At 44.4% G+C, this 22,573-nt stretch overlaps 2 protein-coding genes across 2 annotated transcripts; both read right to left on the reverse strand.

Annotated features, from left to right (window-relative positions):
• Nucleotides 1-871: 871 nt before the first annotated feature.
• LOC106649812 (meteorin-like protein) lies at nt 872-7,861 on the reverse strand. Its single transcript, XM_014367443.2, has 3 exons — nt 7,383-7,861; nt 1,686-2,223; nt 872-1,594 (listed from the first exon to the last, which is right to left on the reverse strand). The coding sequence occupies exons 1-3, from the start codon at nt 7,511-7,513 to the stop codon at nt 1,382-1,384; spliced, it is 882 nt and encodes a 293-aa protein (XP_014222929.1). The 5' UTR covers nt 7,514-7,861; the 3' UTR covers nt 872-1,381.
• A 9,537-nt stretch (nt 7,862-17,398) lies between these two features.
• On the reverse strand, nt 17,399-21,288 carry LOC106649751. The gene is made up of 3 exons (XM_014367342.1): nt 21,274-21,288; nt 20,791-20,996; nt 17,399-17,573 (listed from the first exon to the last, which is right to left on the reverse strand). The coding sequence occupies exons 1-3, from the start codon at nt 21,286-21,288 to the stop codon at nt 17,399-17,401; spliced, it is 396 nt and encodes a 131-aa protein (XP_014222828.1).
• Between the last annotated feature and the right edge of the window lie 1,285 nt (nt 21,289-22,573).

The raw sequence follows: 22,573 nt of genomic DNA on the forward strand, positions 1-22,573 counted from the left end.
TTTTTATTGTACATAATACCGAAATAATTTTGCAAATTGTTTTTTCAATTGTTTAGAATTTGTGAAATGTCATTAGAATACCTTGTGTAACGAATTGTTATGTTTTGCTATTCTTTTTTACATTGTTCCTTTTTATAGGCTGTGGAATTATGAGTGCATCGTTGTTTTCTCAAACTTTTAATTACTATTTTCAATGTTAAAAATCAACTTGAGTGCGTCGAAATAATATAGAAAGTTAAAAAATGTTTTCTATGCTGAATAGTTTGTATTTTTTAAACGTTCATAGTTGATAGTTCATGCGGTTAGGGTTGTGATTATTTTGAACATTTTAATAGCTTTTTTTTCAATTTTTACAATATTGCCACATTTTATAATATTGAGTAGAATTTTATTAATAAGGAAAATTATGTTATGTGCATAATTATTTGTACAGTCAACGATGGAAACGTCACTGAACTTTATGAAAATGAATATTCAATTTGAAATTCAAATGAAATTTCGTATTCAATTGAAATATATGCCGCCAAAGTACCTACAATTACCTTTTACATATAAAATTACGAAATATAGATGTTTTTTACCATGTCTAGCTATAGTATTATAATTCATTTACGCGTATTTTAAATGTATTTGTTACGATATTATAATATAAATAATAAAGTATTATATATTTGTTAAAAATTGTCTTTTCAATTATTACAGCGCAATACCAGTGAAATGTTTTAATTATAAAAACAAAAATATAATTGCTCTTTCGATGCATTTTTGTTCTAATAGTGTTGTGAAAAGTTTGAGTGTATTGGTGTTCATAAATTTTAGGTTGCACTTGAATCTTTTATGGATAAATATTCAGGTTTATTGAGAAGATAATTTTTTTAATGAAACACTGTTTTACAAGAAAATGAGCATTTATTAATAAAGCTATATTCAATAAAAATTTTATAAAAACTTTACATTTATCATTTTTACATCACATCCCGGTGGGTCGTTTGTAGACCCATAAAATTATAATCTAAAAACACGTTTGATATTCATTGTATATAATTATATTTCATTCATAAACGATAATAAATCCGGTTTCATAAATTAAACTCTCTGATAATACAATAATATCACAGTTCGGAGATCGATGTCTTATTTTCGAAGTACATCCAGTAATATTTACAGGTTGCGCTCAAATCGTAGGCGTGCAGTTAGTCGCACGGAACGATTGCAACATTGAACGTAAGTCGCAGCCGAGTAAGGCGAAAATCGGGCTTCTAATCGAGGCGGAAATTCCGCGAGCTCCGGAGAACGTTGGCGCGGGAAAGACTCAATCGTTCACTGACGTTTAATCTAGCCAAGCGTAGAGCAGTCGTTCGTAAACCGACGATAGCTTCGGCTAACTCCTGAGCACGCAGGGTGCGCTCTCCAGCTCTCGCACGGCTTTGGCCCATTCCTCCAATCTCGGGGCGCAGGACAGCGTGAGATCACCCAATCGCTTCTTGGCCATTATCACGAATTCGCCTTGACCATGGCGAGCATCACAAACGGTCGGCACTCTGATGCGCGTTTCTCTCGTAAACCGAGCATCGCCAGAGTCTATCTCGTTCTCCTGCGGAATTCAAAGGATTTGCTTGAGTAACGAGGACTAATTGCGCGTACGCATAAGACAGATAGCAAAAGCACGGGAAGGTAATGCTCACCTCGTTCTCCTCGACGCGTCTCAGCGTCTTGGTAACCCTTAGTAAAATCTCGGCACTCTCGAGCTCGGGACGGCGCTCGACGGCGCTAACGGTTCCCCGTGCCACGAGGTCGCTCTGACAGAAGGCCTTGGCCAGCTCCTCCTTGCTGCAGGGTCGACATTCGGCCTCCTCCGGGTCGGCGAGCAGCTGGGTCTCCAGATCGTAGTGCAGATGCACCCCGGGTGGGGCTCCGGACTCGCTGCCCTGGTCCTGCACGTCGGCTTCTACGTAGAGCGCCGCCACTGGACCTCGCGTTCTGAAGCAGCGATGCAACGACTCGTGCTTGCCATCCCCTGGCGAGTAGAGCAGCTTCAGGCTCGTCTTGCCTTCGAGGTAGACCCGGGCTGGACCGGACGACTTGATGCAGCCTCGCAGATTTTCACCCTCGGCGGCGCCCGAAATCAGAACGACCCGCAGAGCTCCTCGAGGATATCGCCAGGATACGCTGCCTCTGGAGCAGCGCAGGTATACCGGTCGCACTCCTTTGCCTCCGCCTCCACTGTAATAAAAAAAAAAAAAACGAAACGTCAGTTCTCAGTACTGCAAGCGTAGAGCATCTTACACTATATATTTTAATTTTTTCTAGATAGATGGGGTTTTTAGGAATGGCTTCTTCGTCCGATTATCGATGTATACATATTTAATATGTCGGGAGGAGAAAAGGAATCGGCTAAAAAGCGACAACAAATACGGCAAATTTCAAAGAAGTTTTTTGTCTGCGATATTACTTTGCGGAACGCGATAAATTATCGAGAGTACGCATGGACGGAAAGCCGAGGTAAAAAGTGCGGGTCGATCGAACGTGGAGAAATTTCATCCTGCTCATCAAAAGTCTGGAGCGAGGAGGTGTGCACGCGCGGCCTTATAAAGCGCAAAATAAAGCGTGATAAAGCGTAAAACGCCGAGCGAGCCTCGATTGGCAAAATACGAAGGAAAAAAAGCCATGAGTATGCCTACTGCACGTATGTTCGAGTAATGGCCTCATCGAATCGACAGGTATACGGACGCACGACCGATAACGCCTAGATCATCGTCAAGTTTTTCTTTCCCTCCATCAATCGTCCAAGTATGTATATCTACATCAATCGCCCAAGTATGTTGCTAGCATCATAAAATTGCACGCCGAGATTATAATAATTTGCAGCGCGAGTATGAAAATACGATTCATCGGAAAAACGTCGTGGTTGCGGATGCGGTCGACATCGCGGGGAAAAAATTCCTACGTCCTAACGGTGAGTCTGGACGAGAGATGCGATTCGGACGAGGTATCGCTTATAGACGCGCAATAGCGCGCGAAAGGGTTTCTCCTCGAATCGTATACAATATTTTCGACGAGTTACACGAGTCCTCGTAATATATTGGAGCTAGCAGAGAGTGGGCCCATATTGGAAAACCGATACGCTTGGCTTAGCGGTGCCACAAAAGTCTCCCCATCATATTTTGCTTGGTACGGCACACACACACACACATTCATACACGTGCAGAGGCGGCGGCAGCACATGGGCAGGCATACGCATTAGGTACTTGGCTCGGCAATCGAGATCCGCCGTCATCTCGAGTTCCATAACTTTTTGTTTCTCTCCCTTTTCTCCAACGATGCGTGCAGTCGTCGCCGGTCGCGCGATTTCTTGTTTTTTTCGCCGATCGTATTAGCTTTCGCTCGTATTGTTCGTTATCGCGCGAGCTCCTGATATTTCTTTTGCTCGTAAAACTTTTTGTTTGAAACGATTTCGAGGTGAATTTCACTATTGTTATAATTAATGGATTCAACGATACGTCACATGTAAATTTGAGTCCGTGTGTGTATATTATGTAGATATATACGGCTGACCCTCGAATGTGGGTAAGCTTAAGCGTACACGAGGCGGGGGCATTGTCTCGGCCGCGCCGTAGCCGGACAATGAGCGAGGATCGCGCACGACGACGCTTTTTTGCTCTCGCCTTCAAACATATATTCTGCGTGACATTTCTCGATCCGATTGCCGTTGAAAAGGTTTCTCTGTCCTTTTCGTTCGCCTCGTTCTTTCCAACTATTGCTTATACTTATACTCATATATATATATACACCTCCGAGACGCTTAGGGACACGCGGCAATTCGTAGAACTAGTTGGCCCTATTTAGTCGCGACGAGTGTTTGTATTATACCAAAATTCCTTTGACGAGCTTTTGATTCGAGCCCATAGTAAATCATTGACTGTCATTTAGCGCGCGCCCCAATCAAGCGAGCCCTTTCGCAATTTCAATTGAATTGCAAGATGCATTTTTGGCGCGTAAATTTCGATTTAATATGTATGAAAATTAACATGTATACACTTGCTCTTTGTAATTAATAATGTTTTTATCATAAAATGTTCTTTTTTTGACGATATATTTGAATTTATTGGCCGATCGTGAAACGTAGCGGAGAAAAAGCAGATAGGGATTTTCAATGGTTATTGAGGCGCGCTCGCTTTGGCTTTATTGTCCGCGAGCGAGATCGGCAACTGCGCAGGATGCAATTGCGCGCGATGCGTTTGCAACGAGCCGCAACGAAAGCTCGTATAGTTATATGGACGCGCGTCTCGCGCCGCAAATACAGATCACGCAGCTACGGAAATATAACGAGAAGGTGATCGCGAGGCTTTATGTATACGTGCGTGCGTACCTATATGCGCGCTCGGCTCGTCCGCGCTTTCCTATACATGTAGTAAAGGCAAAAACCGGTTCTCCTTTCGCTGTTGATGCTGCGCGACTCGCCAGAGAGAGAGAGAGAGAGAGAGAGAGAGAGAGAGAGAGAGAGAGAGAGAGAGGACCATACGCAGAGTATTATACCATAGCAGGCCGCGCTACTTTTGCTCTGCTATACATTCGTATACGATTGCCGCTGCTGCTACTTTGCGTTTTAATAACGTATTATTCAGCTGGTTCTCCTTCTTGCCTCTATATCCTATCTCTCTGCTATCCTGTACGCGTTTCTTGTGCGTCGAGCTCGCTGCGCGGGCTTATTAAATCATCGCTCTGTAATGCGCCTCCTCGATAGCGGCCTCCGCTCGGCAGGAGCGTCGAGTGTTGCCCCCGTCCAGAGCTAGTCGGACTCGGGACCACTCGTGCGGCCCCGCGCCTATGCCATTATTCCCTACTATTTACGATCTCGTTGGCCACGAGCTCTATACGCATATACATAGGGACAACAACTTTTGCGACGGCTTTCAACGAGCCTATTATCCTTTCCAAAGTCCAATGTCCATTGGCCGGTGTGTTGGCAGCCTGTTTGCCAAGTTGTTTATACAATCTTAGTCAACTTGTTGACTTTGCCCACTCACTCGGCCACTATGATGATTATTAATTTTATTGTTATCTCAGCGGGACTGTGGCCTCGCCTCGACGTGTACAGCAGGTAACTCGACTTGTGTTGGCTTTGGCCATTGCTTCACACTTTATCCGCTCGAGATGGAGCACGTTTCGACCGGCAGCCAACAATTACGATTGCTAATAGTACTCCATCGTCCGTCAAGTACAAATCCTGCGGCTCGCGAGTGATCAATAATAAAGACGCTCCAATAGGCCCAAACCTCACCGGACGACTCCGGAATTACGTATTAGGTGCATCAATTGAGACGGAAAACTCGAGCAACGATGCATTTGACACATTCCGAGCGCGTAGGCGAAAAATGATACGTTGCTAATAATCGTTGGATCGCGAGTAATATGTTGCATGCGTTGCATGTATATAAATCCAATGAAGGCGACGAATTAAAATAAGACGGAATTCATAGAAGCGTGAGGAATTCGTTGCGGCTATAAGCATGTCTGACGCAAAACAAGGACTCTGCTTAGTCGACAGTCATCGCAAGGTTGTCGCACATTCACTTTGCAATGATTTTTCAATATCTTGCCCGCAAACTAGACTCTCGGTTCGAACGTGAATGCGCGTTCGAGCTTTTATTTTTAATGTATTTTGAATTTAAAAACGCTATCTACGAGTTGCGTATACGATTAAATATTTTACATACATTTATTTTCAATTCTCGGCAATTTAGCGCAGACGTAGATGATTTTTTAGCAATCCTTTAAAAAGGTATTTTTTATTGGATTTACTCCAATATATTTAATGGCAATGACTAAATGATACTTTTGAACTATCCAGTGAAAAAATTTCGAGTAGTTATTATAAATAGTCCCGATTTTTTAAAATTTATTGTTAGGATATTTTGCGATGTATAATAAATGAATAATTTTACGATGTATAAGTTGTTCAACAAAATATTTTACTGTGCTACTAAATTTTTTAAAAAATTTTTCATCTTCAATACTGTATAGCGAGGCCAAAACTGGAATATTATAGCTTTTTATGAAATACTGACGCCTGTCTCGGTAATAATGGCAATCCTGTTTTTAGTGAAAAAAAAATCCAAATTACACGCACGGTCGATTATTCATCGGGTTTTATTGAAAGTATCAGCGATTAAAAATGTCGTAGGTTAAAAAGGTTTTTGGCTGTTTATGATAATTATTGACTAGCCGCGCTACACGAGCACTCAAAGGCCAAACGACGATCATTAAAGCCCCGATCTCGTCCGATTAGCATGTTTTACATTTATGAAAACTTGATCTTCGAGACGATTCGATCGACGACTCGACCAATGATCCTCGCACTCTTCCTCGCGGGGCAGGTATATTATATTGTCTCGCGCGAAATCACGCGTAAATAAAACGTAACGTTACGTTAAATTAGCCAAGAGTTGTAAACGGCTCGACGTTATAAAAAAACGCCAAAGGCCATAAACTCGAGCCTCGAGTCGCGCAACGAGATGCTCGGCGATAATAATAGTTTTGTCAATATAATTCGATGTAAGGACTGCGAAACGCGCGTACGTAGGGACTCGAACGCGCCGCATAAACGAGCAACGGAACGCTGACAGATACTCTCACGAGCGCCAACAAGTTCCGTTAAATCCTCACCCGCGCTCGGCACTGTTCGCGTCGAGTCACGAATTTAACCAATGCCAGCTCAAGTTGACGCTGCAAAACCGAGCATTTGCAATTCTTATGCGATATGCCCTCGATGCCTTGACTCGACTCAGGCCTTGGCAACAAGAAACCCATAAAATATTTACTATGCTCGGCTTATAATATAGTATGGACCAAAAAGATCCGAGTTATTACACGACTGTAAGTATATATGTGATCTCGATAAAGCATCCACTCCAATGATGCATTCCAACACTTCCAATGGACGAGTATATTAGGCTTAACTAAAGAAGCAGTTAAACCTTGTACTGGAATGAGCACGTACGCAACAAGTTTCTGATTAAGAAAAGTATGCTTTATCTCTCCGATCGGGAGTTGCCGTACCCAAGGAAATATGGAAATCGGTAATCGCGACTAGATGGCATAGCTCATATATCTATACGGATCTTGGAGTTTCGAAATTAACATAATACTCGAGGTGTGAGAGAGAGAGAAAGAAAAGCAAACAAGGCGGTCTATTTTTTCATCTCTATATTATAGCCGACTTCTTATATAGATTTCACGGCGAACGAGGCCCACAAACTCACGGGTTGACGCACACGGGTCCTTTCACATCACGAGGTCAGAGAGCAGCAACAACTACGTAGGGGAAAAGTTGACGAAAGGAAGGAGGCGAGGATTTGGGTACTTCGGGCTGGACAACTGACCTGCCAGTCCAATCGCACTGATCCGCCGAGGGCATTCCTGCGGGAGCCGCCAGCGACATCGGAGCGATCGCGAGCAGCGACAGCAGCAGCAGCGGCAGCAGCGGTGTCAGCCGCATTGCTTTATTTCGCATGTCAGTCGATTTTTAGCGTCTCTGCCACCACTGCGATACTCTCGTTGAACGTAACACACCAAAACAAACAACTATTATTGCAAAAGGTTTTCCATCGCTCGTGATATAATCGTTTCCATTCTGCCGAGCACTTCACGAGTCATTAAGCACAAAAAACAGCGGCGACAACAACAACGAGAACGAACAAAAACCAACACAAGAGCACACTGCTGGCCGATCGCGCACGGCACTCTGCAGGCACACTAGAAATGCGAGCAAAAAATTGGCGCGCTCTTTCTCTCCTGCACTCCGCTTCTGTATATGATCGAGGTTCGGAAAGCGCACGCACGGATCACGGCATGGCGACTCTACTCGGTCGGAGCTCGAGTCGAACTGGCTCTGCAGTCGCTGCGCGCTGCCTCACGCGGACGACGAGAGAGCAGCGGCTTCGAGCGGGAGGGAGGGGGGGAAAGGAGCCCCAGCGCCCGAGGGCATCCACCGGCTCTCTCGCCGGAGCTCTCCGACTTGTCTCGCTCCCCCTACGCACGCGAGTGCAGAAAAAGGGGAAAGAGAATCTACTTAGCTGGCATATAGCACGCATCGGGACTCTACTTCTCGGCCGAGCGCATGTATAATGCGACTCACTTATACCGAGAAGCGTATTGCGTCGTGCCTTCGATCCTCTATTACCAATATGTAATATGTGCACACATCACGGCGCATTTAAATCTCCGACTGCAGTATATATGCATTGTTCCAAGTTGATAATTCCTTCTTTCAAGCTCTTTTTGTTGGCTTTCCTTCTACGCTACTTGTTTCGACTTGCAAAAATGCACCCAAATAACAGATCAACCGAATCATTTCGAACGAGATTAACGACCTCGCTCGCATCTCTTTAACTATTAAACGTCTTCTCATCTAATTCGTTTTCATTTTATAACATTGTTGTGTATCAACCAGTAATAAATTAAAATTTGACCCGAAAGGCATGCAGCGAGTAGCCGAAAATAATAAGTATACAGCCTCGCAGAGCAACAATGACTGAGCCGCGAGACATTTTCGATTCTTTACGTGTTACAGACCTTCGAAGAGGTGCGTCAGTGAGCTCACGAAGCAAACATTTCGAGTTGCGCTTTTCGTGCCTCGCAGCGAATGACATGCATTAAGTCGAGAGGTACCTACTGCGTATCAAGAGCAAAAACACAAGCCCACACGAGTCAGGGGACAGGAGAATCGACAAGATCGCGGAGAAAAGGCGTATTCTTTATGTTGCGTTGCACGTTATATACATGTAATGCTCGAGAGATCAACTGCATAAGAATAAGAAAGGCCTCGGTCGTCGTGGTCCTCGCACTCTTATGGGCTTTGGCCATTTGCAGCAGCAGCAGCACAATGAGTTGCTCATATATATACGTATATTACAGCGTGGCTAATTTGCGCGTTGGATACTTAGTCGCGCGGTCGAGGCCCAGGACGACTTCGTCGAAAAGATTTTCGCGAGAAGTCGTCTCGTCTCGGTGCGGGGGATTTTTTAAAAAGCGAGCTACAGCCACATTACGAGCGACTCTAGTTCGCGCGATGTGTGTAAGGCACGCACATGCAGCTATACACACATACATGCAAGAGCCGAGTCGTTGGTAGGCCGCGCGGAGAACACGTGGATTTCTATCTTCCAGTCTCGTAGGCGGGTCCCGCTCGCTTTTATAGTCTGCACTGCCAGCTCCATATTCCCATTTTATCTCGGCTCTTTTCAGAATTTTTTTCCGCTGCCTTTTTTTCAGCGACTCTTTGTTCTCGTTAATGTACAGCTCGTATAATGACTGCTGGATCCGCGTGCTTTCGCGTGACTCTATACTCGATCGTTCGCCGTTATTAAATATTATTATACCTCACGTTATTCCTTCGACTCTTGATAGATTTTAATACAGATTCTAGAAATTCGAAGTAGTAAGTAAACTTGAGAATGCAGATACTGCTCGATGACTTTCTCGGCTAACTAGAGCTGATTTATTACACGAGTCCTATTTATCATTCAAAGATACGAAAGTAATTTTTGTTTTCCATTTCATCGATTGGAGTTTGATCGGATTCGGGATTCGTTATTGAGCCCATAAAGCATCGCTGATCTCTGCAACCGTACATAGATCGGCCCGTACTTACGAGCATTAATGGCCATATATTTATATAAGTGAAAGGGTGGCATTGAACTTGAATAGAGCGGTACGCGTTAAACTCGCGCGCTTGGCTGCTACTGCTGTTTTGCATTTCGCGTGTAGTTTTAGCGCGTGCGAGCGAAGCTGCGCCAAGCTCTCCATAAGGCCACATTGAATATCAGCGAGTCGGGAGCACAACTATGGGCAATGCGAGCCTCGCGGGTATAATTTACTAGTATGCTTATTTATACAAGCAGTCCTGTATGGGCAAACGCCGCATCCCGCGGAGCGCGACACGTTGTCGCATACGCACGCACTCTCCTGCGCGCATTCGCAGCTCTCGCTTCGCTTCTGTCTGCGCCAGATTATACATTACTTATACTCGCGACGACACGTGCTGTGCTGGGCAAAAACCTTTTAGCTTTCAGCGGCCGTTTTTCCCGTTTCGCCGCGCTCCATTGCCTTTTTCAAGCTTTTCGCTGTGTGTGTGTGTGTATGTGTGCCGCACGCGTATCACCGAGGTGCATTATTACGAGCGAGTATATATCCGCGCGCAGAAAAATGACGACAACGACGACGCGCCTCGCCTTGCTGCAGCCTCCGCACGAAACTAACTTGAATTCACCCACACGCCGACACAATGCAGCCCAGATATATGTATGTGGGTCAAAATAATACTTTTTTACAAAACCGTGCGCACGTATGTCACCGATCTTGACGCGCTTTTGGTATGTTATAGTACATGGTAAAAAGGTCCCAAAAAAAAATTTTTAGACCCCCTCCCCCCTCCTACCCCCCACTTCCGGTATAAACGTCCATTTTCGATCTATATTTTTTCTGAGGACATGAAGCAAGTAAAAAATCTGAAAAAATTCATAAAAATACTTTTCCACAATCCAAACAACCTTGAATTTTTTCAGATTTTTTGAGTGCTTCAGGCCTTCAGATAAAATCATTGAAAATTTCAAAAATCGAGATACGGCGGTATGAGCCGATGTAGTACTCGGAAATTTTTTCAGTTATTTTTCGCATTAAAAAACATAACCTCAATTTTTTTCAGATTTTTTCAGATTACCTAACGCACCTTTTGAAGCCAAAAACCGATTTTTTTGACGAAAATAATTTTTTTAGGACAGTACGGAGCCTCGAAAAATCTGAAAAAAATTTTTTCTTGTTTTTTTCATCAAAATACGTAATCTCAAATTTTTTCAGATTTTTTAATTGAAGGCGATAGCTTCTAGGGCCGAAAAATGCTATTTTTAACAAAAAATGGTTCCTAGAACCCGATGGTTCCGGTGAAAAAATTTGAAAATATTTTTTTTGAATTCCTTGTCAAATTTTAATAAATTTTGACCGTTTCAAAAGTTCGATTGAAGCTTCCTAGCTCATTTTAGAGCAGGACAAAGATTAGTGCAAAATATCTGAAGACGTTTCTGAAGACATTAAGGAATGATAAAACTCGTTTGATGCTCTAAAATGAGCTAGGAAGCTTCAATCGAACTTTTGAAACGGTCAAAATTTATTAAAATTTGACAAGGAATTCAAAAAAAATATTTTCAAATTTTTTCACCGGAACCATCGGGTTCTAGGAACCATTTTTTGTTAAAAATAGCATTTTTCGGCCCTAGAAGCTATCGCCTTCAATTAAAAAATCTGAAAAAATTTGAGATTACGTATTTTGATGAAAAAAACAAGAAAAAATTTTTTTCAGATTTTTCGAGGCTCCGTACTGTCCTAAAAAAATTATTTTCGTCAAAAAAATCGGTTTTTGGCTTCAAAAGGTGCGTTAGGTAATCTGAAAAAATCTGAAAAAAATTGAGGTTATGTTTTTTAATGCGAAAAATAACTGAAAAAATTTCCGAGTACTACATCGGCTCATACCGCCGTATCTCGATTTTTGAAATTTTCAATGATTTTATCTGAAGGCCTGAAGCACTCAAAAAATCTGAAAAAATTCAAGGTTGTTTGGATTGTGGAAAAGTATTTTTATGAATTTTTTCAGATTTTTTACTTGCTTCATGTCCTCAGAAAAAATATAGATCGAAAATGGACGTTTATACCGGAAGTGGGGGGTAGGAGGGGGGAGGGGGTCTAAAAATTTTTTTTTGGGACCTTTTTACCATGTACTATAACATACCAAAAGCGCGTCAAGATCGGTGACATACGTGCGCACGGTTTTGTAAAAAAGTATTATTTTGACCCATGTATAAACGCGCCTACATACACTCGTGCATGGTATACGTCCACGCGCATACTCCTTTTATCATGCGGGACATTAAAAACACACCGAGTATTATATGCATGTATGTATGAGCATTTGTCCTTTTTCTCGCTCTCTGCAGCTCTTTGCTGCTCTTTGCTTCTCTCCCTCTTCTCTCTCTCTCTCTCTCTCTCTCTCTCATTTCTTGCCAGTTGGACTCGAGCGCGAGGGAGTGTAATACTTTTTTACTCGATTCGCCTTGTCTTGTGATTTATTTTAGATATCGATCGAGCTTGGACTGAATATTCTATACATACATATAGTGCATTATTCAACCTATGGGCTACATTAATTCTTTCTTATATATTTATGCATGCGTGTTCGAGTGTGTGTGTGTGTGTTTGTGTGTTCGTATGTTGCCGAATACCAAAGACTTTTGCGCCGGCCATTGTCTACCTTTCTTTGTTTTTACATTTTATCCATAACGATGTTCGTCGCATTTTGTATGACTGCTTTTGAAAGAAAAAATAACGATCCCAGCGTCGTAAACACCAAATATTTTATTCGAGACAATTTATTTGCAAATAGAAACTTCAGATTTCTTAGTAATTTAAAATAAATATTTTTGTCGGTATTTTTACATCAAATACGGTAAATGGCTTCAATTTCTGAAACTTCTGATTTAATATTACGTACCAGTATCTGCAAGCTCATACTCCGTTCAAAGAAAGCCACTATCATTTCATATCCTAAAACAGTTTTTTCTCTTACATTTCAGTATCCAAGTTTGTATTTAATGCGACGAATGTACCTTCTGAGGATAGGTGACTTGACACAGATGAACATCAGTCTACAGCTTCATCAGCATACACTTTAAATGTTCAGTTTGACTCTTCATCCTAAATAGAAAAGTTACCGTTTATCTAACATCATGAAAGTGAATGAGAATAATTTATCCGTAAATTCAAAAGTCAAGTGAAACTGCAAGAATTTTATCAATACTTGGAATAATTCAAGTGGTTGATACCGAAATTTTTACTCAGGTAGATATTTTGTACGTATTTTGTTTAATAATACGATTTACATTTTTATATTTCCTTTGCATGTCCCTAAATTTGCCATTTTCGATGAGAAATATGATATATAGAACGTGTTGTTACACGATCCCAATAGTTGATGCGTAAAAAACGATTTTTCACTGATTGTCGAGGAAATTGGTCGAAGCAATGCACCGAGCGACAAGAAAGCAGCAAACATCCAACGTAAGATTATACCCATGCTGATTCGCCGAGTTGTTTATGAAACACGAGTTAAGCGAAGTAAGTCGGCTGCGCACCGAGTACGAAATCAATTGAACTAAATTGAGCATCGAGAGGGCATATATCAGTTGGCGTAAGGCGACGCTCAAGTACTATTTATATGTGGCGCGAGCGTATCGTGTGCTGCCAATCAAACGCTCCCAATCATTCATTGACATGCGCATTATTGATGCAATGTGTCATCGCCATTGGAACGCACAAACAAATTAATCCGACTGCTAACTTTTTTTTAATCCAACGATTGATTCGTGCAATTTATTTTCATTTAAGATCGTTGAATTATTTTCGAAAAAATGTACGAATCGAAAATATTTAATAAAAGAGTGTATTTTGAAATTCAAATAAATAACAAATCTTAGTAGAGTACTTGGAGCCAAACAGTCCAAAAGTTTTCACGTTTCGAGAGTCTTATCGGTTATGAAGGATAATTGGGTGTTTATTTCTGGCATCGGATATTAAATAAGCCAGCATAGTTTCGAGATCTATCCTGACGGAAAGAAATTAAGACCAGTAGATCGAAGACAAGTCGTGTATATTATCCAGATAATTAATCGAGGCGACAGTGGTGTCAAGTGTTTTCAATAGCGATACTCCGTTTTAAGTGGCCGTTTGGTCAAGCGACCATAATTTCCGTGTCTCATTTATTTATGATATTGCGACACTCGCGTTCAAGAAATAGCCCAAGAGTAATCGCTCTAGCTCTCTCTTTCTCTCTTATATCATTTAGATGTATATAGATGCAAATAGACGTCGATGGGACAGAGAACGGCCGGTAGGGTATCAATCATTTCCCAAGCGAACGCATGCGAGCCCAAACGCGCCGATCGGAAGATACGGCGAGCTCGTCGCCTTACAGCGAGGCACAAAGACGATGCGGAGTCGCGATAACCGCGATCGGAGAGCGAGAACTAATGACTCGCGAAGCGTAGCGAATGCGTCCCTGATCCGCGACGATCTGCGTAATTCGCCGATGCTGCTGCATAGCAGCAGCCCATCTATTATGTAAGGGCCAATGTGCACCGAGCGCGTCGCATTAAAAGGCGCGAAAGAGAAAAATTGATTTGTCAACGTTGCGCGCGCACGAGGCCATTCAACGCGTCTGTGCCGAGTAAGTGAGAGAGAGAGAGAGAGAGGGAGCCAAGAATTCAAAGTGCGGGCCATACGCTGCACCATCCGACGAAAGAGAGAAAGAAAGAAAGAGAAGGACACATCTGTTTCTCCTGTATATAGACACCGAGCTTGTGCACAGGCAGTGGCGATGCTTACAACGCGCAGCGTACCGCCGAGTCGATTCGCGAAACTGCATCACGTGTGAAATGCACCCGTGACAAGCGGCTAATTTATCAATTATATCAATGCTCGCAATGCCGTGGCCCGCCGCCTCTGTTCGCTGTTCATTTGTCCCGAGGAATTTGCCAACGATCGCTTTTACCTCCTTTATTTACTCTAACTGCGCCTGCCTCGCTGCGCGCCCCCATACCACTCGACTTTTCACAACGAAGATTTATCTCGAATACGCATAGTCGAGTGAATTTGGCCATCTGCATTTGGAGTGTCGTCGACAAGTGCATGTATTTCTTTGAGTCGAATTTCTCACCCCGTTCGTCGTATACAAAGTCGCTGAGTATCAAAATGTAGATTGAATTTTGCCGAGAGACTAATTAACGAATTTCGAGTTGAAGAATGGCCCTTTTCTGGCACTATAAGGCAACACATTGTGCATGCCCTCCGAACGATGGTCATTTCAAATATCCCGATGAACGAGGCTTCGGATCTGCCAGAGCGTGACTCGTGCACGATGTAGACACGCCACGCATTCCTATATCGAAAATGAGCTTGTAAAACATATCTGCTGCACATTGGATGTAAATAATATGTAAGTGGCCGGGGGGAAACGACTGCGCACAAGCCAAGCTGCATATCTATATGCATATTACAGAAGTTTGCGATGAGGCGGCACGCAAGGGTTCCCTCGGGCCAACAGGTATTTCTTCGCTCGCACCCGCATTCTAGCCGCGAGCTCTTGGCTTATTGAGGCCCGAGTAATCCATACAATTACGGAAAAATGCGACCTGCTGCTGGCATATCGGACTTTAAATTTCAGCTTCGACTGCTGCTGCTGCTGCTGCTGCTGTTGTGCTATTCATATATCGGGAGCGAGGCAGGGCAGCGCTGAAAAAAAGACAATGTGCGCGAGCGTCCTCGGGGCTCGCTTTAATGGTCGGCCGTACTGCACCGCGAGTTGCATTAGCCAGACGTATCTATAAGTATAGTTAGAAAAATCATAAAAATTCTCGACTCCAGCTCGTGGGCCGAAAATTGCGCGTAGAGAGAGGCTGCGAGGGTGCCAAAAGGGATCGCAATCGGCTTTATTGTGCGCGCAGGCCCGCAGTCGAAATTTGGTATTTGCCATGTTTTCGCAACGATCTGCGCGTGCTCGTATTTCGGGGCCAAGCATCATCGTATCCTTTGAACGGACGAACCGCGAGGTTTCGCCAGCGCTCGCGGCGCTTTGCTCGACGCCAATAACAAATTTAAACTTGGCCCAGCTCGCAGACTCTACGCGCGGTTAACGCGCGCATTGTGCTCTGTCGGTGGGAAATTCTTACTTTCCTCAAAATTCGAGTGTTTTGGCTCTTTCGAAACGGCCAGCCAGGCCTACATTGGCTGCGCAGCCCTGAAAAGTGCTATTATTCGTTGGTCGCGCGGTAGTGCAACCCCATCAATTACTCGAAAAAAGTTGCTGCGTTGCGAGCCCGGGTCCATCTGTCGCGGGACAAAGACCACGAATACTGCATGTTATAATTACAGCCGACAGTCACGTTGTTTTGAAGAATACATCGAGCTACTTTTAACGTGCAGTGTAGTGCGCTCAACGATAGAATTTGCGCACGAATTGCATGCAGCGAGTTGCATCTGTAACGCAACACACGCACGATACTTATACGTACACGGCACTCTCGAGCTTTGCCTGCGTATATAATATGCCGCGCTCGAGGTTTTTCAGCGCCGTTCTCAAAGTGTGCAGCGTTCTCCAAGAGTTCAACGGTACTCGCGAATTAGCCTCGCGGTAGCAGCCGTGTGAACACTGCCTCCGCGAGAAACTCACTGCGCGCGATTCTCGTGGCCGCCGCCGCCGCGGCTCAGTGCGCGGCTTACGACGATGCTCGATGCTGCCGAGCGTCGGACTTTGAAATTGGATCGAATCTCTCGAAAGATTTTCCACGATCTTGTACTGCAAGTCGTTCAGGCCGTTTTCACGCTCTTTCGGTCAAGCGCATCGGTCGCAGATGTCTGCGTGCGGCAACGAATTTTACGCGTCGAGTGATCCTGTAGAGACAACGACCGCTCGTGCTCGCGTGGCGAAACCGACGTGCTCCAACGATTCCTAACCATTTGACTTGTGAGCTTATAATCGACCAATTTTTACTCAGATAGGACTTCTTTTAATTAAAAAGCTGGCAACATTTCAAAACATAAATTCGTTATCCATTTTTTGCTTCAATAGCTTCACGAGTCAAAATTGCAATATCTTGCAGAATTGAGCTCCAAAATAGTATCTTGTATACGAGCATGTACTACGTTATGCGACGATACACCATGTGGTCTGTGTACAATATGATCCTGGATCCATGCATAACACATACGAATCTTTTTTCAGAATTTTAATTCCTTCATTATTAGCTGGTATCACACGTGTCTGACATTTATAGGACTATTTTTCAAGCAAATGCAAATAATATCAAAACATCGTACATGAGAAAATCGACAATTCTAAGAGTTAAGCACTACATTAGAGCTGCAAACTTTTGAAAATCATGCGATACAATTCAAATCTGTTACTCCATCGCTGAGATCTCGTATTGGACACGAATACAACTATTGCCATGCTAAAGCAAATCATCTCAAATCGGCCCTTAAGTCCATGAGCTGAAAATGTGCATGAGTTCGTGATTTTTTATCCCCTGTCAAATGACACCTCCGACAAATAGTAGCCCTCCGGGTGCTAGAAGCACCTGAACTCGAAGTGGCTTTTTTTTATTTTCATTTTCTTGTAATTGAAACACTACCCTACCCTAAGCTGGAAATTAAACGCTATAGATCAGCTAAATAGTTGTAATTTGAATTATCATATTTAACATAAAAAATTATTATGAAATAATTTTTTATAATTTACTTTATAGGAGCTACTGCACCTATTAATGATAAATAGTGAATTGAATCGAAAATCGACTTACGCTTCCTCAATGAAAGTGTCCCAGCTCACACAATCTATCGCACTTCTGCAAAGCAACGGGCGCTTATTGTATTTTTTGATCCCCAGAATTTCCATTCCCTTGGCGTACTGGTCCAATGAAATATGCCCGAGATTATCTGGATCGAAACGCCTGCACATGTTCTCGATGAATCTACGAAGAGGTATTAAGGCATAAAAATGCATTAGACTCCGGACGATGACGACTCGAGGCGTTTACGATCGAACAGGTTCGAGCATCGCCTACGCAGGCGTTAAAGCAAGCAAAGGACACGCGTTTAACTGGAGCTGCAGAGGGCATCGGGAGAGTAAATAAAAAGTATATATTTCGCGCGCTCGTACGTATACACGTGTGTAGATTGGCCTGCTTATGCGCATTTATATATGTACATACACAGGCGAGCGTGCTCGCTGCGTCAAGAGAAAGAGTTCATTAATTTCGCATACGTATACGTGTACGGGCGATGCAGTTGCTGCTCGCCTCGCTGCGCCTGCATACGAGCCGTATACAGCTCTCTCTCTCTCTCTCTCTCTGTTTCCTTTTACGTTCTTAACGAGCGATCGCGTTTTACAGCGCTGCCCAGCGCGCGCCCGAGTGTCCACGCGATCGACCGATTGAAATTCAGAATCGAATCCCTCATCGCAGTGGACGCAGAGCGAGCCGGCCGTGCCAACGACTTATGGATGCGCCATGCACAACATGCGGGCTTGAGATATGTCTGTGCAGCAGCGAGGCCTACCTACCTTTCTATGTATGTGCGTATGTATGTGTGTGTGTGTGTATAAAGTCTCTTTTGGATCGATTTAATTGGAATGTTTCACCGGAGAATAAAAAGAGCAGCCAAGAGCAACCGAGAAAAAGAGAAGCAACAGAAACAGAACACACAAACCATATTCGCTCGAATCGGGTCGAACTTAATGAGCATGAACGCGCTAAAGCATTATACATTGCCACTGCAACTGACGTGACTCTGTACCAAAGTGTTGAATATTATGAGCTATTGAAACGATACATACATTTTTTCATTCGGTTATTTATTCATTTTTTTTAACTTTGAAATTATGTTCGATAAGAGTCGAGGAAATTCGTGAATGGAAATTCGACACTAATCAACTCAAAAAACTTCTTTGAGGGAAGAAAGTAGCAGTTTATAAATAAGAATTGTCTGATTGTCCTTTGATACTTTTTTTCTTACAACTCGATAATGAGAAGCTTGATTGATTGCAGTACATATCTATGTAATCTGTTAAACATCACGGATAAGCGTCGAATAAAAATGCAATTCAGTAAGTGCAATAAAGCAGTTAAAAGGTATATTCTGGAAGGACAATTACGAGCCTAGCCTGCGGCAATAGTACGTAATGACGGAGAACAAAAGAAAAGAAGGTATCGCGAGGAAATATCCAACGGCGCAGAACAGGTAGCCAACATAATTTCCTATCCGTCAGGGGCATTAAAAGTTAAGTCAGTCCGATAACAATTGCTCGCGAGTCGCTGCGACTTGGTGCATATATATATAGTCGGCGTGTCTCTGCCGCGTGCGATTACGAGCACTTGTACATACACGACTGGCGGCGGATGGCACTCGGGGCTGGCAACGATTATTTTGCAATTTGAGAAATAGCCTCGGAGGAGGCCGCCACCGAGCGGCAAGAAAAGCTTCGAGACGCGCGGTAGCCATTTGCGACACCCTTCAATGGCTTTTCTTGCTTTCGAGCGCAACACACGCGCGGTAATGCACGATTGTTATTTCATCGCGGCCTCTCGTTCGCGCCGCCGAGGCTTTCCTTTGAACCCGACCGATTTATGACAAAATGCAATGGCCCTCATTATTTTGACGTAACCACAAAGGACTATTTTACACTTTGAGCTGCGAAATTTTCTTTTAAATTGTCCACAACTGCCGCCTCTATTCGCGTCATCGGGCAAGTAAGCTATATGCATAATGCGAGCGCTGAAATAATATCGCCCGAGCAACGGGAAGACGCGTATACGTATATAATATAGCTGCGGGTGGAATCGAAAGTCGAGTCGAGCTGCCGAGTCCCCTCGATGCGGCCGTAGGATATATAGAGATAAATGAGAAGGAGCGATGCTCGACTGCGATCCCGGCCAGGTTGCTCTTTTTTACTCCGAGCTGCCTGCGTAGATATTAGGGGACTCGGTCCAGCTATTAGCCGATGCGGATGCGAAATATTATATCCACGTAGCCGGGTAAATGTATACGCCCTATTGGCCGTAGCGGGACAGAGCAAAACTGTCATTTTGCGGCTCTTGGGCACTGTGCGGCCATCTCCGTGCTTTTTTTTCTCTTTTTCTTTTTTCTCTTTCTTGTGCATCGGTCTCGTGACAAAACGGAATTGAGAAAGATTATTATACCGCGAAAAGTTTACTACCAGCAGCAGCAGCAGCAGCGACGGGCGTTACCCAATAATTTTACGCGCAAAGAGCCGCCCCAGGCATCATTTTTTAATGAGTTGACCCGAGCTCGAGTTTCGTCCTTATAATTTGAGCTTGGCTATAGAGTGCCACGCACTGCTCGTGTATATATATATATATTTATACTTTCTATAAATACAAACATCCGACAAACAATCATCGCCATCTCGGATCTGCGACTCAGAGAAAGAGAGAGAGAAAGAGAGACAGGTACTTTTCGATTTTTCGAGAGCCAGCTATATACGTATCATTATATTCTTCACGATAATTTGAGTTTGCGGTTTTGGCGAGTGCATTCGCAGTACATGCGCCAAGCTCGCACATTACTCGTGTACTGCTGGGTGAAAGAGGAGCAATTTGGTGACGCGAGTCTGGATTTAACGCGAAAGTGAAATAATGTTCGTTCCTCGATGGAGCGTCTTGGCCGATAATTGCCAAAAAAATCCATATGTGCGAGAGAGCCTCGATAAACGAATGACGTCGTCTTGGACTCGACGTCGATCGCGCGAACGATTCGTCCTTTCTCGTCCTCGCGGATCTCAAAGATATCTCCGAACGGTCAACAAGAATCGAAGTAGCGGCGCGAGATACGCGTCCGAATTCGGTGCTTTTTGCTCGGGCGCTCCCGGAATCAGAGTCAGTGTGTCACCGCGCGAGAAAATCCGACAAATTCTCATGCTGGTCGGTCGGTCGGTCGTTCGGTTGTTGCGTCGATCGAGCGGCTCACAGCAGTTGCGCAAAGGTCGCGCTCTCATGGGCGCTCGGACCACGTACGGCGCATTTCAATCCGCAAGTGCACGTGCAGTTCGTTTATCTCTCTCTCTCTTGTGTACTCTCCGCACGCTGGGCAAACACACAACGTAAACTCGCGCATACTCCGATCGTTGCACGAGCGCACGAGGTATATATTTATGCGGGCCGCTTATAATACCTGCGACTGAAGAGTAACGGAGCCTCGACAAGGCCGCAGCGGAAGAGCAGGCAGCGATCCAGCAGCGCGTACAGGTACTCGATCGGCTCGTGCGGTTTATCCTTCGACACGTGACACGCTAGGAAATCCATCAGCTCGTAGACTCGGTGCTCCTCCATGTAATCCTTCGCTTCCAATTCATCCTTGCTCACGAAATTTCGCGAGCCCTGCAAAGCGACACCGTGATTTATCGTAACTAACTAAATTCATTTGAAATAAGTTGAAGCGTCGGAATCGGCGTATGGCACCACTAATTACTACGATCGCTCGTTCATTGCCGTCGTGGCAAGGACAAAAACATCGAATCTAGGCGAGGCGTCGTCATTTCCGTGCGCAGCGTACTTATAATCGACTGCGAGCGAGTCGCAAACTCGCGTTAAAGTCCGGCCGGTCCGTGAATCAAGGACGCTCACTCCTCCACTAATTGTACTACTTTGGTCCTACCTGCTGCTGCATCATTTTGTTTCTTCGCTCCTCTCTTTTCTTGTACGCTCTCCTCCTGCGCCTAGCCCGGAGCCAAAAAGCGAGTTTCGGCGGAGCCGAGCGCTCTCTCTCTCTAGCCCGCAGCCACGAATCCTCCTGCTGCATCATATTTTGCGCAGTTGCGGCCACAGCTATACGGGCTAATTAAATCGTTCGCAAGAATTCTCGGTCCGAGGAGCTCCTTCGAGGTAGAGAACGCAGCGCTCGGATACATATTTTGATTTATGAACGGAGAAAGATTTTTAATAAATCGGTATGAAAGATGAGATCTCTTCTAATGTTCGCTTCGTTTACCATGTAGCAGGATTTTTTTCTCTCATAATAGCTCGAAATTCGCTCGACTTTTCCCCGAGTCCAGGCTTGCCTGCGACATACGCGCGATCCAAGATTGAATTGTTATGCGACGTTCGTAAATTGCGAGAATTAATAGCTGACGTTGCGCACGGCGTTCAACGACACGAACGACTCGAGTCAACGACGACGGACTTGTCGAGCGTAGCCTAATAGTCTTGTATTTATTTTAAGAAAACTGCCTCGACTCCGTTAAGATTACAGGCCGCAAATTAGAAGCAATAAAGCGTAGCAAGTGAGTCTCGCCTCGTTACTCTAGGTTGCTCGGAGGCTGCGGCTGCTCATGCCGTTCGAAAGGCAAATGAGCGAAGCGTAAGTATGCATCTTCTTCTTGCCCTCCGTCTCTTCGTAAAAGCGACGAGTATACGAAGCGGCCTACATGCGCAGGCGATAAAGAGAGGCAAAAAGTCGCGAAATGCCAGTGGTGTGAGGGGCACGGCGCGATATATGTCTCGAGCGATGAAAAAAAAGGGGCGCGCGGCCGACGAGCCATCTGCTCGCAGACTCGAGCGAAGCGCAAAAATACGTATCGAATTGGGGAGCGAAAAATGTGTCGCGCGCTTTGACAAGTGCACAAAGCCCGCGAGCTGACGGCTGTTACTCAGCCGATTAGACCGAAATGTAGGATAATTTGTTCAATCATCCGGAGCTGCTTCTCGCTTTAACGATCGATCCTCGATCGGACGAGACGCTATTTTATACGCGTTTATAAGCACGTGCTAGAGCGAAACGTCATCTCGAAGCGGCAAAGCTCTCTTAGTCAGCTGTTTCAAGACTCGGATGCGGCGGCGAAGGGCAGATATGCAAAAATAGACCCTCGTCGGCTCGAAAGCGCGCCAATTCGAGTCACCCGATGTCGAGACAAAGAAGCACAGAAACGCACGTCGGACGCGTGCAAATGTGTGCGGCG

Source organism: Trichogramma pretiosum, unplaced genomic scaffold (assembly GCF_000599845.2).
Source record: "Trichogramma pretiosum strain Unisexual culture from Peru unplaced genomic scaffold, Tpre_2.0 scaffold60, whole genome shotgun sequence".
NCBI lineage: Eukaryota > Metazoa > Arthropoda > Insecta > Hymenoptera > Trichogrammatidae > Trichogramma > Trichogramma pretiosum.